The sequence below is a fragment of the Lotus japonicus genome, chromosome 3 (assembly GCF_012489685.1).
Source record: "Lotus japonicus ecotype B-129 chromosome 3, LjGifu_v1.2".
Classification (NCBI taxonomy): domain Eukaryota; kingdom Viridiplantae; phylum Streptophyta; class Magnoliopsida; order Fabales; family Fabaceae; genus Lotus; species Lotus japonicus.
In genome coordinates this window covers 95,247,413-95,260,737 of record NC_080043.1, presented here as the reverse complement: position 1 = coordinate 95,260,737, position 13,325 = coordinate 95,247,413, and the positions used below count along the sequence as shown (strand labels likewise).

The 13,325-nt window shown below is 34.9% G+C and overlaps 1 protein-coding gene across 1 annotated transcript; it reads right to left on the bottom strand.

Annotated features, from left to right (window-relative positions):
• Nucleotides 1-332: 332 nt before the first annotated feature.
• LOC130747757 (isoleucine--tRNA ligase, cytoplasmic) lies at nt 333-13,046 on the bottom strand. The gene is made up of 27 exons (XM_057600777.1): nt 12,396-13,046; nt 12,248-12,313; nt 11,868-12,011; nt 11,530-11,750; nt 11,210-11,375; nt 10,997-11,107; nt 10,483-10,580; nt 10,259-10,337; nt 9,540-9,698; nt 8,486-8,566; nt 8,034-8,167; nt 7,416-7,575; nt 7,158-7,241; nt 6,814-7,026; nt 5,950-6,075; nt 5,675-5,812; nt 4,963-5,066; nt 4,800-4,863; nt 4,079-4,167; nt 3,862-4,003; nt 3,248-3,311; nt 3,046-3,113; nt 2,830-2,952; nt 1,712-1,777; nt 965-1,076; nt 737-828; nt 333-654 (listed from the first exon to the last, which is right to left on the bottom strand). The coding sequence occupies exons 1-27, from the start codon at nt 12,927-12,929 to the stop codon at nt 550-552; spliced, it is 3,543 nt and encodes a 1,180-aa protein (XP_057456760.1). The 5' UTR covers nt 12,930-13,046; the 3' UTR covers nt 333-549.
• Between the last annotated feature and the right edge of the window lie 279 nt (nt 13,047-13,325).

Sequence of the window (13,325 nt, the reverse complement as noted above, 5' to 3'; positions counted from 1 at the left end):
AATTAGGCTCAGACGGATGAAACTAAATAAACCTTATACCAACCAAACTTGCGTTTTGGAAAAAAGGTAAGAATTATGCTACACTAAAATTGGATTAAAAAAAGGTGCACATTTAGCTTTTAATAAAACAATTAAGAGAATAACTTCATAATTAATTATGAAATTGAATGTAATACCAACACTTAGTTTTCTCGATGATTAAAATTTCTGGATTCCCCTGCAGAGCATCACTTTACAACAGTTCTATTCGGCATGGAACGACAGACACCTCTTCCAGTCAAAATAATCCTATCAAGATAAGAACCGAGAAGAAGTGGCGGGACAAGTCGAAATAAACCAATAAGTTACAAAATTTTGCCCTTATATCATCTAGAATTCCATTCAGAAACTTATCATCTTTAAATAAGACGTGAGATTCTCTATACAGAAAAAGAATAATGATCCTCAATTGTCCACTCAATACAATTAGGCAGACCTGCTGCAAATATCAAAAAAGTATACATGCTCACCGAGAAATACATGGATCAAAAAGGGTTCCCTTGAACCAAATTAGTCAGATTTTGTCGCAAGGTAGTAATCCCCTACACTGAGAAATACATGCTCACCGAGAACCACTTCAACAGCAGGGTGTCCTTCAATTGAGTCTACAAATTTCTGCAACATCAAGAGACGAATTATGAATGAACACATTCTCACCCAAAACAAACAAAGACAGGAGATTATAATTCAGTCAAACCTTTCCGTTTCCGGATTGAAACTCAGATTTCAAATTTGAATGATCTCTAGATAGCAGGTAAGTTTGTAAATTGTCTGTAAATTTTTCTTCACCTGAAGCCATTGAAGAGCAGTAAGTCAGAAGCAAACAAGGATAACAGATGCCGAAATGAAAGAAAGGAAGTAAAAACAAAATAAAAAACTGCTCGTTTTGGAGTGCACATGAACTTAACCGACTGACAAAACAAACCTGTAAACAGTGAACGAATCGCATTTTGGTTAAACATCAATGTAGGTCTTGCCAATGTGATACTAAATGACATATTGGAAATCCCGTGGAAACTCTCTTCACCGATGACAACCTGTAGTTGTTCAAAGAATTTTAAGATGGAGTTGATTAAAAAAACACAGGAAGGGGAAGCCAGAAAAATGCTAAACTATCAAAACGTTTCTCATCAGCTGGGATCCGTTAAATCAGGCGTCATGAAATCCTATCAGGTATTAAGTTCAAAGAAGATTAGGATAAAATCAAGACAAACTTATTTGCCCTGCTCCTTTTAATCATTTTCAAACTATCATGTTACTGTTATTTTTAATAATAAACACATTTAATCAACTTTGCTCAAGGAAAAATGGGGAACCTCATAGTAGATCAATAAAAGTTATCAAGGATCGTAACCAACTAAAAGAAGCACAGTAAAGGAAAAGCGAAAAAATATAAAATCAAAGGCAACAAAAAGGGAAAGAAAGTAAAGAGAATTAAAAACTGCTGAGAAACTTTCCGTTCATTCATCTTATTAGCTCAAGCCCATATATCCATTTATAGAAAAGTGAGGAAAAAAATTTCTTCGAACTTAAGATTTTTAAAATATTTTCAGTATAAATTTTTGACATTTTAATTTTTTGTGGTTTGAAATTCAAGCAATAAGGTAAATTTTTGACATTTTAAGTGGTTTGGAAAAAATGCATAAGCCATAGCCCAAATTAAATAACTTACTGCATAATTAGGCATCAGAGAGTTTGAAAGCAAGTGAGAACCAATAGCGTCTCTGATATAGGACTCCTGAAACAAACATGATAAAAGAAAACCACATTAAAAAATTTAGATAAGTAAGGGATTTAATTTCAAAGAGCATACATCCGATACGACCTAGCAAATTGTTCTTAATGAGAAACATCTACAATAGCACCCAGCACAAAACGATGATGCCACCCATGCTTGTAACTTGTAAGTTCCCCTATATGTTTCTTTTGGTTTTTTTGCTCAATTAATTGTGTTTATCTATTTATCATGATGTTAAACACAATTGTCTATCTATTCATCATGAAAACAACAAGCACAGTAGAATACTACAGATCCACATCTTCACTTTTGGTAAGATATTTATGTGTTTGAGACAACTGAAGGCAGTTAAGTTGTGGCTTATAAGTTTGTTCAAAACTTGTAAGTGCAAAATACTTCGGAGAAAAACGACATCATTAACCCAAACATTGTTAAAAGAGAAAAAACCTTCTATATGAATCATTTATGTATGTTGTGTATAAAATATGTCCTAACTATATCCAGTACAAATGGCACATAATACACATAGTAAAATCAGAAGTAAGACTACTCAAATATTGTAATGATCCCAATTTTACACCCAAAAGAGAAACACCATTTGGGATGAGCTCATGGGCATAATAATGAATGTAAGAGCAATGCCATAATGTTTATATCAGGCCCCTGCTCAATCAAATGATAAAAGCATGATATAAGACAGATCTGCAAAGGGTTCAATTATAATTTAATAGTACACCAGTAGTTTTGTTTGGTTAAATTGTTCACCAACTCAATATGCATACTTATTGATAGAATAAAATTTTGTAAAAAGAATAGCAACAATTCTCCTTGCCATGCACTAATCTCTCCAATTCTAATCCTGATCATCACCATTTTCATTTATGCCAGATAGTTTCCCATCCCTTATCGATGTTGGCCAAACATGCATGTAATTGGTAAATGTGCTAAGTGCATCTGCATCCTACTTTTCGGCTTGTAGAATTGTACAGCACAGCTATTACACAACTAAAAAACAAGAAGAGCTATAAAGCCAGTTTATATCTTAATTCTACCTGTGAGTGCAAAACTCTCTGAGAGATTGATTTATCTTCATCCAATGATTCAAAGTAAACCTCCACTGTATCAGTTGGCTCAAGAGCAACTTTCTTCCGTAACTTCTGAATTCTGTTAACAATCTGTAGACGACAAAACCATCCAAAATAAATAAATTGATTTGAGGAAGAGCGTGATAAAGCATAGCTAGGATTCTTCCATGGCAATTATTTTACCTCTCGAGCAGCACCAGCTGCAAACAATGACTCATCGAAACGCAAGTCCAATATCACTAAAACATCACCTAAAACAAAGATGAAAAATTCAATGTCATAAATTCATAATAGAAATATTACTACAAGGCTGCAATCAGCTAATTTCTATCAGTTGTTTTGGAACAACAGTAAAAGGAGCCATCACTAGTCATTAAATTCTTACCATCTCCAGCAGCATCAACCTCCTTCTCAGTTAAACCATCAGGTCGTTTGAAATCACGGAGAACCTGAATAAAAACAAAGAACATGAGGCACTAGTTTACTAGTCTACTGCCTACATTTTGAGGTAAAACCACATGATAGATGGTTGCAGAGATTACAGTTTCAGGTGCCTATCAATTCAAGACTCAACTACATCTGTGTGTCAATGTACATAGTTTATACAGACAAATATTTTAGAAAAAAAAATAGTTGAGGTAAATGCCAAGAAAATTCAAAACTAAGAAGAAGAATTTTTGTTACAATGATATCTGTTTCGAAAGATTAACTGAAGGCATTTCTAAGAAAACAAAACATGGTACTTAAAGCTCAAGAAAACATCCACTTAAATTTCATAGAAGGAAAATACATTTGATGATGACTATACGTTGATCTTAAACTCCTATCCCTCAGAACACAATAATATTCATTAGCTTCAATAAGACTTCCATTATCTGGACACCAAAAACCACAAACTATTTAATTATTTAATTTTGGTAAACATAAATGCAAACTATTTTAAATAGGCCGTATTCAATGAAAACAGAATCTCAGTAATCATCTCCACAAGATTAGCACCTTAATATCAGACAGTTTCAAACAGTGATTTGCAATGGTGACTTCCCCAGCATTCTCAAAAGCCAAAATTTGTTCCTGTGACATTGCTTTGATTTCTTTGGCAACAATGCCCATAGATTTTCCTAGTCGCTTACCTAAAACACTGATAAAAAAAATGTTAGGACATTGTGACATGTATAAAGGACAAACTTCCCAGGAAGTTGTATGAAAACCATACCTAAAGTCAGGCTCAGCACGTAAAGATGCATATTTTAAAGTATCATTACATGGAACTAGGGATCGTATATTGAGTTCCTCCAGCACATACTGCAATGCAAATAGAATCATAGATATCAGAGCACAATTAGATTGAGTAAAAACCAAAAAAAATGAGGACCCAACGACACGTCCATTTTTATAAGTAAATTATTGAAGAGAGGACATAAGAGATACATGCAAACAGGAAGAGAACACAACCATCAATACAGACAGCAACGACAGAACAAGGGGGAAAAGCAATAATCACACTAATCATTAACATGAAAGATGGCTGAATATGATAATTAATAGCAAAGATCATATACAAGCATCACAATAACATCAATAGAAAAATGATATAAGGAAGCTTGCATTGTGCCATCCCATTTGGGGTGTGCAACAAGCAAAATTTTGATTTGAAACATCAAAATGATAGAAACTTAAAGAAACTTAATAAAACGTCAAAAAATGTAGAAAGGTTTCTGTGTGTTTTTAGAAAACACGCATAAATAATATCATCATCACAAAGAAAAAAGACGACGTTTAGTTAGACCTCTTAGAGACTTTATATAATGTACAGGAAACAGGATGACAGACTATAAGCATCAGGAGAAAACTATTATCATATGAATTCAATGACAACAAAAATTGTTGAATAAATGCTAAAAACAGAGGGTAAAACAGAGACATCATGCAAGTACCTCCCTCAACTTTCCATTTATATCATCAAGAAAGTCTGCATCAGGATGCACTATCACCATTTCCCTACAGTAGCAAGAAGATATGAATGAATTTATTATATGAAACCCAAAATATGAGTCCACAAAAAAATTTAAATTTGTGCATCCTTGCATATTAATCTACCTGAGTGGAGTCTTAAGAGGCTTGTTATGACGCTCACGAATGTTTCGGGCAAGATCAATTATTGTCATCATCCTTGAAACACTTTGCTCAATTCGTTCCCCCCTCTGATAAAATCATGGAGCCAAACAGAAGGAGAGTATATTAGGTGGAAGCAATATATCTCAAACATAACTAAAGCTTGAACCTGAGATCATATTAAGCTGCAAGAATCTCAATCACAGTATTTCCACTACAAAATGCAATCAAGCTTTCTGGAGTGGGAAAGGTGGAGAAAGAAGAAAGCATATTGCAGAATATGTCCTGAAAGTTTGCTTTCAACTCTCTATACGATATATTTTTAAAAAAGAATGTGCTAGAGAAAAATATAATTGCACTGATCCAACCAACTATATCTATCCAAAGGGTTGTCACTAAGACAAAATACACAGATCCAAAGGTTAACCAAATCATGAACAATGCAAGAATCATACCACTACAAACACAAATGAACCAACTGAATTCTGTATTTCTATTTGGATACTAAAAGCAAGAATAAGTTCGCAAAATGCATATACATGACACATTATACAATTACGTTGTACCAAAAAATAGGTTGCTAAGCAGTAAGCATACTAAAGAGTAAAGACTACTATATATTAGTTTTTTTTCCAATTATTTATCACTACCGGCTACAGGACTCAGAATATATTAAATTAAATGATAAGATATTTACCTTGCCTTCTTCCTTAGGAAAACTGCAATAGTGTATGCTCTCCTCAGATCCAATACAAGCCTTTCGCATATTTTGATAGAGTGCCTCAGTGAAAAAAGGTGTAAAAGGAGCCATCACTTTACATGATAACAAAAGCACCTGAAAGAATTTGAATTTTAAGTCCAACACTGTTCTCATGCAGGGTGCCATCACTTTCAAGACCATTAATAGACCTAAAAAGGTCATGTTGTATCATGGCATACACAAACTAGTATATAAATATATCATAAACATACATTGTAAAGAGTTGAGAGTGCTGTCCTGCAGTCTTCTTCTCCAGTACGACCTTTAAGTCTCTTACGGTTGAACCGTACATATATATTTGTAAGGTTATCAAGAAACTTCAGAAGATAAGGAACCACCTACAACAATTTTTTTAATAATGAAAACATTTTAGAAAATACTTTAAATATGACACAATAATGACCACATGCATCTGCTAAATAATGGTAGTAGAATGTAACAAACTGTGGCTGTAAATCTCTCATATAGCAACGGTTTTAATCATGGCAACTGCAGATTGATTCCTTTTAGAAGTAAATAAGTTTGAAACAGTATCCCAAACCATTAGGGATTTAGATACAAATGCTTTGTCTTTAGACATGATTTACAATAATAGTGTAGCATTATTTTGACTTTTGATCCACGTAGCCATTTTGATGTAAGATAGCTACTTTCATGTCATATAATCTTTCGGGGTTCTAGAAGAGAACTGGATGTCCTTTTACTTTGGAAATTTTAGTGGTATCAAGCTCTCGGTGGCCCAATAACAGAACTATAATTTAGTATCAGCATGGTACATCTGGTTGCAGCAGAATGTTATCATCATTCAGGTTGTCCATTGTCTTTTAATATGTAATCTTACAGGATAACGTTTATGCTATGGTTTCTCTTGTGTTCTGCTCAAGGATGTTACATACGGGAGTTTCTATGTCTAATATGCAAGACTGTGCAGCCTTGCTGGAGTTTTGATCTTTCATATTCCTTGTTCTATCTCGACATTTTTCGTCGAAATGTCTTATCTTCCACTGAGTTGTACTTTCCCTCTAAGAAAATCATCTTCAATCCCAAAAATAAGGACCAGTAGAACCATCACTCACCGTGTAAAGGCGGTAACCATCCATTTCTTGTCGGACAAAATGAACAAGGCTTTGTGTAGCAGAGTTGATCCACTGATCAAGAACATTTGATGACTTCTGAAGTGTGGCCTGATCAAAGGGGACAAATGGTGCAAGACCCTCAACTTCAAGCCTCTTTGCATTTTGAACAAGGAACCTATATGCATTATACCAGGGAAGGAAAACATCCCTAACCTAGATAAGATCACCACAACAACATGGAAGTACCAGTTGATCAGTAATAAAGTGCATTTAGTATAGCTGAAATTAATTCAATTTTAAAGACATGAGATAATGAAAATTGAACACAGATGGCTGATACTCACAACACCATAAACTCCTTCTCTCTTGAAACGAAGTGGCTCAGCACGCACAACCGGAGAGTTGATAAGGTACAATCGCAGGGCATCCTATCCAACAGAAAATAACATCACAATTGTGCTTCCGTAATGTAACACAAATTACATTGAAGTCGTAGATGTTATTAAAAACGCAAGCAAAACATGCATCTTGATGTTACATGCCGCATCCAACTAAGAAAATTATATAAAAATGAAAAATAAAGTATTGTGAAAAGCTTCTACCGCTCCATAGTCATTAATAACGTCCATTGGCGAAGGATAATTTTTCAGGCTTTTACTCATCTTCTTCCCATCTTCAGCCAGGACAAGCCCATTGCAAATTAGATTCCTAAAGGCAGGCTTACCAAACAATGCTGTAGACAGCACCATTAGGGTATAAAACCTAAAAAATAGAAAAGCAAAAGTATAAAATTCGTAACAGTGTTTTAAGAGGAGGTTGAGATCAGGAACATCATCATTGTCACAAAATCTAAAACATAAAATATCACTTGGCAATATCCTAACAGGATAGAAGATAAAACAATTGAAGTTATAACATCATGAGGAAATTAAAATACCACAACAATCAAGCAATTAGAAGCATAGTGGTCACTCACTAGGTAACAGAAGAGAACCCAAAAGAAAAGAAATTCAAAAGGAACCCAAAATTATGTTTGAACCCGAAATAGACTCCTTCCCTGGTTTTATTTTGAACCAGAAATAGAACCCAAAAGAAAAGAAATTCAAAGGATTTTACCAAAATGAAAAGGACAGATGACATTTCAAAGCAAAACTAATTCACAGCGAGTGGTTAAAAGGCCACTCTATGACAAACCAGACATGTAAAATATAGAAACTGACCAACCACGGGTTTGATCCAGCCCTTCAGCAACAAAATGACCAGGAAAATTCTTCTCAAACAGCTCAACGTTTTCGAAAGGATAATGGATATATGCATAAGGCATGGATCCACTCTCAAACCAGCAGTCAAACACCTGAAAGATGAAATAATTGAGCCATGACAAAATTCTTCTATCATATTTTTCAATCTTAAAAAAAAATGGCGATATGACATGTTTCAAGTCTTCACCATTTGTGAATTATGCTATAAACTGAGGAATAGTTTTGTCATGATTTTGAGAGTCAATTATGTTTTCTATATAAACAGTATTTATAAATATTATTATCCATCAGAAGTGGTAATTATTCTTGGCATATTATCCTTGTTTTCTATTCTATAACTAAATTATAAATATGATTTTCCAATAAATTAATATTGACATTGCTGAAAAACTATGAATTGGCATTTTTACATCATCAACACGTCGAAGCACACGGCCACTTTCACTTTGAATTGTAATATGATCAATGTTGTGCCGATGAAGGTCAGACACCTGTAGAAACCATTACAATAGGATAAGTTATACTTGTAATTTGGAAAAAGTATCTAGAAGAAGTAAGAAAACAAATATTGCATTCATTTTGGAAACAAAACCCCTATAATAGTTTGGAATAGACATTGTATGACTATTCCAAGTTTATAATGCATGATGGAAGAAAACAAATTAAGCTTTTAGTTGAAGCTTCCAAACTACACAACCATATGATAAGCTGCCCATAGTCTAATACACGATTCTTATCATTTTCCAGTTATTTCTATTAATTCCTGGGGAAAAATTATAAGCCAATTAACAGGCAAAAAGTCACAAAATTGAAAATTTATCCTAGTCACAACTCACAGCATACAAATTATTTTTTATTTTTTAACTGGCCAGAACTCAGACAGAAGAGTTATGAAGCATTTAGTCAGTCAATAGAAAATCAAGAAAAGTGTAAAGAATTAGACACCTGGAGCTCTCGGGGGTAAAAATGGTTTACCTAGTTAATGTTTATCAGTATTTACACCATTAAGCGTGAAGTTCATGGTTCACTTAGTCAAAAAAAAAAATATAACATATACAGAGAGGAGACATAAACAACCCAAATTAGTATTTATATTCTCTAAATGGTTGTGTAGTATTGGTAAAATATTTCAATGAAACAACTAAGTGAAATTAAGCAAGCAATATGGAAGCAAGCTACATGGAGTAAGAACATATCCAATCCATCTATTGGTATTCACTCAGAACTTCTAATATCCCACCTAATTACCAATTCTGTAGCACTGCAAAGAAAATATTATAACTTTAGGAACTTGGAATAAGAAGATACAAAAATCATATCCTTGCGTGTTACCAAACGATACAGAAATAAGTTAAACAGAATACACTAGTTAAATTGTGTGCGAGGATTCATGCAAAACAACCAACTAGGAATGACAAGAATGTACAATATCCAATTTCAAAATGGTAAGCAGATGATACTAACCTTTTCACCTGAAAGTTCTTCAAGTTTTGCAACAGAATCAATGACTACTATTTCTTTCTCATCCTCACTAATCCATATAGGGAGAGGGGTCCCCCAAAATCTACTACGACTAATTGCCCAATCTCTAGCATTTTCCAACCAATTGTGAAACCTCTTATCCTGCAAAAATTTAAAATATTAGAAATTACAAAAAAATTAGAAAGACCATAGATTACATCTAATTCAACGTTCGCTAACAATGCCATTTTTTCACTAATTGAATATGGTTGTATTTATTACCACTCTTAGGCATTTTGTGCCTGGATGTTCCATGGCAGTTTCTAGAACCGAACACTATTTCAATATATTTCACACTTCTTAGGCTGTCTATTTTCCCTTAGTTTCTGTTAACAGTATGGTATGTTTTCCTCAATACTGTATTCTTCTACTTGCTCCATAACAACATTTTTCATTTAATAAGTATTTAAGTTAATCACAGCACGTATCTTACTGACAAGATGGCTTCTAGTTAATAATATTGCACATATTCTACAAAGAAAATACATTGATAAATTTCTAATAAAAACAATTAATTCATTTTATATTATAACCGCAACAAACGCCACCCAATTCCTTAATTCACACATTGGCCTCCTCTTGAAGCAAAAAGGAAGAGCAGTAATCAATCATAAACAAACAATCAGAAAACAAAAACTGTGATGAAGCAAGAGACTATGTACCTTGACAAAATCAGGGACCCAGTAAGTTTGCTTATTGTTTTCCAACAATTGCTCTTTCAACAACTCCACTCTGACAAACCTACAGCAAAGCACCATGACATTTTTAGGACAAATTAAAAGAAAAAACAGGCTTGTGGACAGAACGAAGTACCATTTTTGGAACTGATTCCTACAGCTATAAAAATCTGTCAAGCAAAGTAAAGATCTTGGTCAAACATGCTTACCAGCTTGGAACAGCTCTGTAGATGAGAGGGGTATCAGATCTCCAACAGTATGGATAAGAATGTGTAAAAGCTCCAGACTTAACCAGCCTACCCTTTGCCTAAGGAGAGATGAAAAAGGCAAGACATATAATCAACTTCTATCATATGGACTCGGCTCATGCACTAATTTAGATATTTTATTATTTAGTGTGTTATGGGAGAGTTTTATTGCATAAATTATTGTTATTTTGTTTTCTGCATCAGGTGTGCTCTCAACTAATAGTCCAAGCCTGTCTTTTGCTTCATTTTTCTGCTCTCCTACTCAAAACTAAACAAAAAGTGGCATTTCTGTCTCAATATTCTCAATAACAAACATAAATTTCTACATATAATTTCAGTGACTGAACTATTTCAAGTAAAAATTATATTCAGTTAGTCACACGAGGCTCTTAACTAATCTTTCAAGTCATTAGTACCATAAATAATTGCAATTTCAAAACAGAATCTAATAACTTTGAATATATGTGAAACATACCTTTACTGCTTCAATGATATCCTTGTCAGCCTGTTTGATATAGCTCCCACTAAAGTCAGTAATTTTGTCAGTAAAGCAGCCATCATCATCAACAGCTACAGTTACATTATCCTACAGGCCAACATAGTAGTACACACCTTGAAGCCATTTCTTTTCAGGAGAAATAAATGAAACCAAATCAATGAATAATTATGAATTCTTAGAAGTACACACCTTGCTAATAATTTGATTTTCAATGCAAACACGGAAATCGTCTTCACCAAAAGCAGGGGCACAATGGACAATTCCAGTACCACTATCATCCGTGACGTAATTGTCGGAAACAACTCTAAAAGCCGTATCCGATAACTCTTTGAAGAAATCAAATAATGGTTCGTACCTGCAGAACATAAAACCACACGAATTTCAATACTCAACACAACCCATATGCAAAATGTCATTAGATGAATTCCATAACAGAAAATATAAAGTGATTTGTTTATAGAGTAAAACTAATGTAAAATATGAAGTTCGAAGAGGGAAGAACTGCTCACTTCTTCCCCACTAATGTAGCCCCTGAGAATTTCTCCAACACTTCAAAAGAATCCAACACATTGTCTGCCTTTCCACCTGCAGATCCCTTGACCTTTGCATTTTTACTTTTAGGGGCGTCAACTGAATTATTCGCAACAGCCTCTTTGGGTTTAGGGTTATGGAGAACAGACAGCCGCGATTCAGCAACTACATAAACTTTACCAGAATACTTATTCCGCACCTGATTTCATTGGCTTCAAAAATTAGATTTCTTCCGACAAGTAGACATGGAAAAAAGAAAAAAGGGGGAAAAAAATAGAAGTTTGTATGTGTGTTACTGCAACTTAAGTTAACTGACCTTCAAATAGGTAAAATTAGCATTGACACAGAGAGCAAGATTACTAGGAAGTGTCCATGGAGTGGTTGTCCAAGCTACAAAAGATGCACCATCTGGATCACCCACAACTGGAAACGTCATATACACTTCAGGATCAGACACGTCCTGCACCAATGTAGAACTTTAGGCATGCATGCATATAATCGCAACAAAAACATTAAAATCACCACCACAATGAAATTCTTAATCAGTAGGATACAAACTAAAGCATTGTGGTCACAACACAACACAACAAAGCGTATTAACAACATAGCACTCTCAACATAACAATTTTTTATGGAACTCACATCAAAATCAAACCACACAGTAATTGGAACTAAAGAAATGGCAATTATGCTGACCTTGTAATTCTGACCAGCCTCGAAATTCGAGAGCGGGGTTTTGCAGCCGGTGCTATAAGGCATGACCTACAACAAAATCCACAGCAAAATGCAGCTTAATCTAGTTCCAAATAACAGAAATGAATGAATGAATCACAGTGAGTGTTACCTTGAAACCTTTATAGACAAGGTTTTTGGCATAGAGCTGAGCAAAGACCCACCAAACAGACTCCATGAAGTTAAGGTCCATGGTCTTGTAATCATTCTTGAAATCGATCCATCGACCAGTGCGCGTGATAACAGCCTCCCACTCAGAAACGTATCGCGTGACGATGCTGCGGCACTCCTCGTTGTAATTACCGATCCCTAATTTGAGCACATCCTCACGCTTCTTGATTCCGAGCTTCTTGTCGATCTCGTTCTCGACGGGGAGGCCGTGGCAGTCCCAGCCGAAGCGGCGCGTGACGTGGTGGCCGGTCATGGACTGGTAGCGGGTGACGATGTCTTTGATTGTGCCGGCGAGGATGTGGCCGTAGTGAGGGAGGCCGGTGGCGAAGGGTGGGCCGTCGTAGAAGATGTACTCCGGCATGTCCTTGGTGAGGGAGAGCTGGGTTTTGAAGGCATCGATTCGGGTCCAGAATTCGAGAATGGTGTCTTCTTGCTTTGGGAATGCGAAGTCCTTGCCTTCGCAAACTTCCTCCATTGTTGATGCTGCTGGTTCGATTTCAGCACGCGCCGTCAAGTAGGGTAGTGAACTCTTCTTACTCGTCCTTGTTTTTGCAATGAAGGATCAGGGTTTTGCTGCTTCCTTCAACGGTTTAACAAAGAAAACTAAAATGAAATTATGTCTTTTATTTATTTTTCTTAAATAAAATTTCTCTATTACATAACTTCAGGTTAAAAAATCATTTACACCTGACCCCAAATTATCCTACTTCCCCTTAGATCTTGGGCAAAGATCCAACATTTCCATTTTCACCTCCACTTTAAAAAAAATAGGAAGAAAAGGGAGATAAATTAATGATATGATAAGAAATGCGTAGAGAGACCAGAAGAAAAAAAAAAAAGTAAAAATAAGATAGAAGATAAAGTGAAGTGT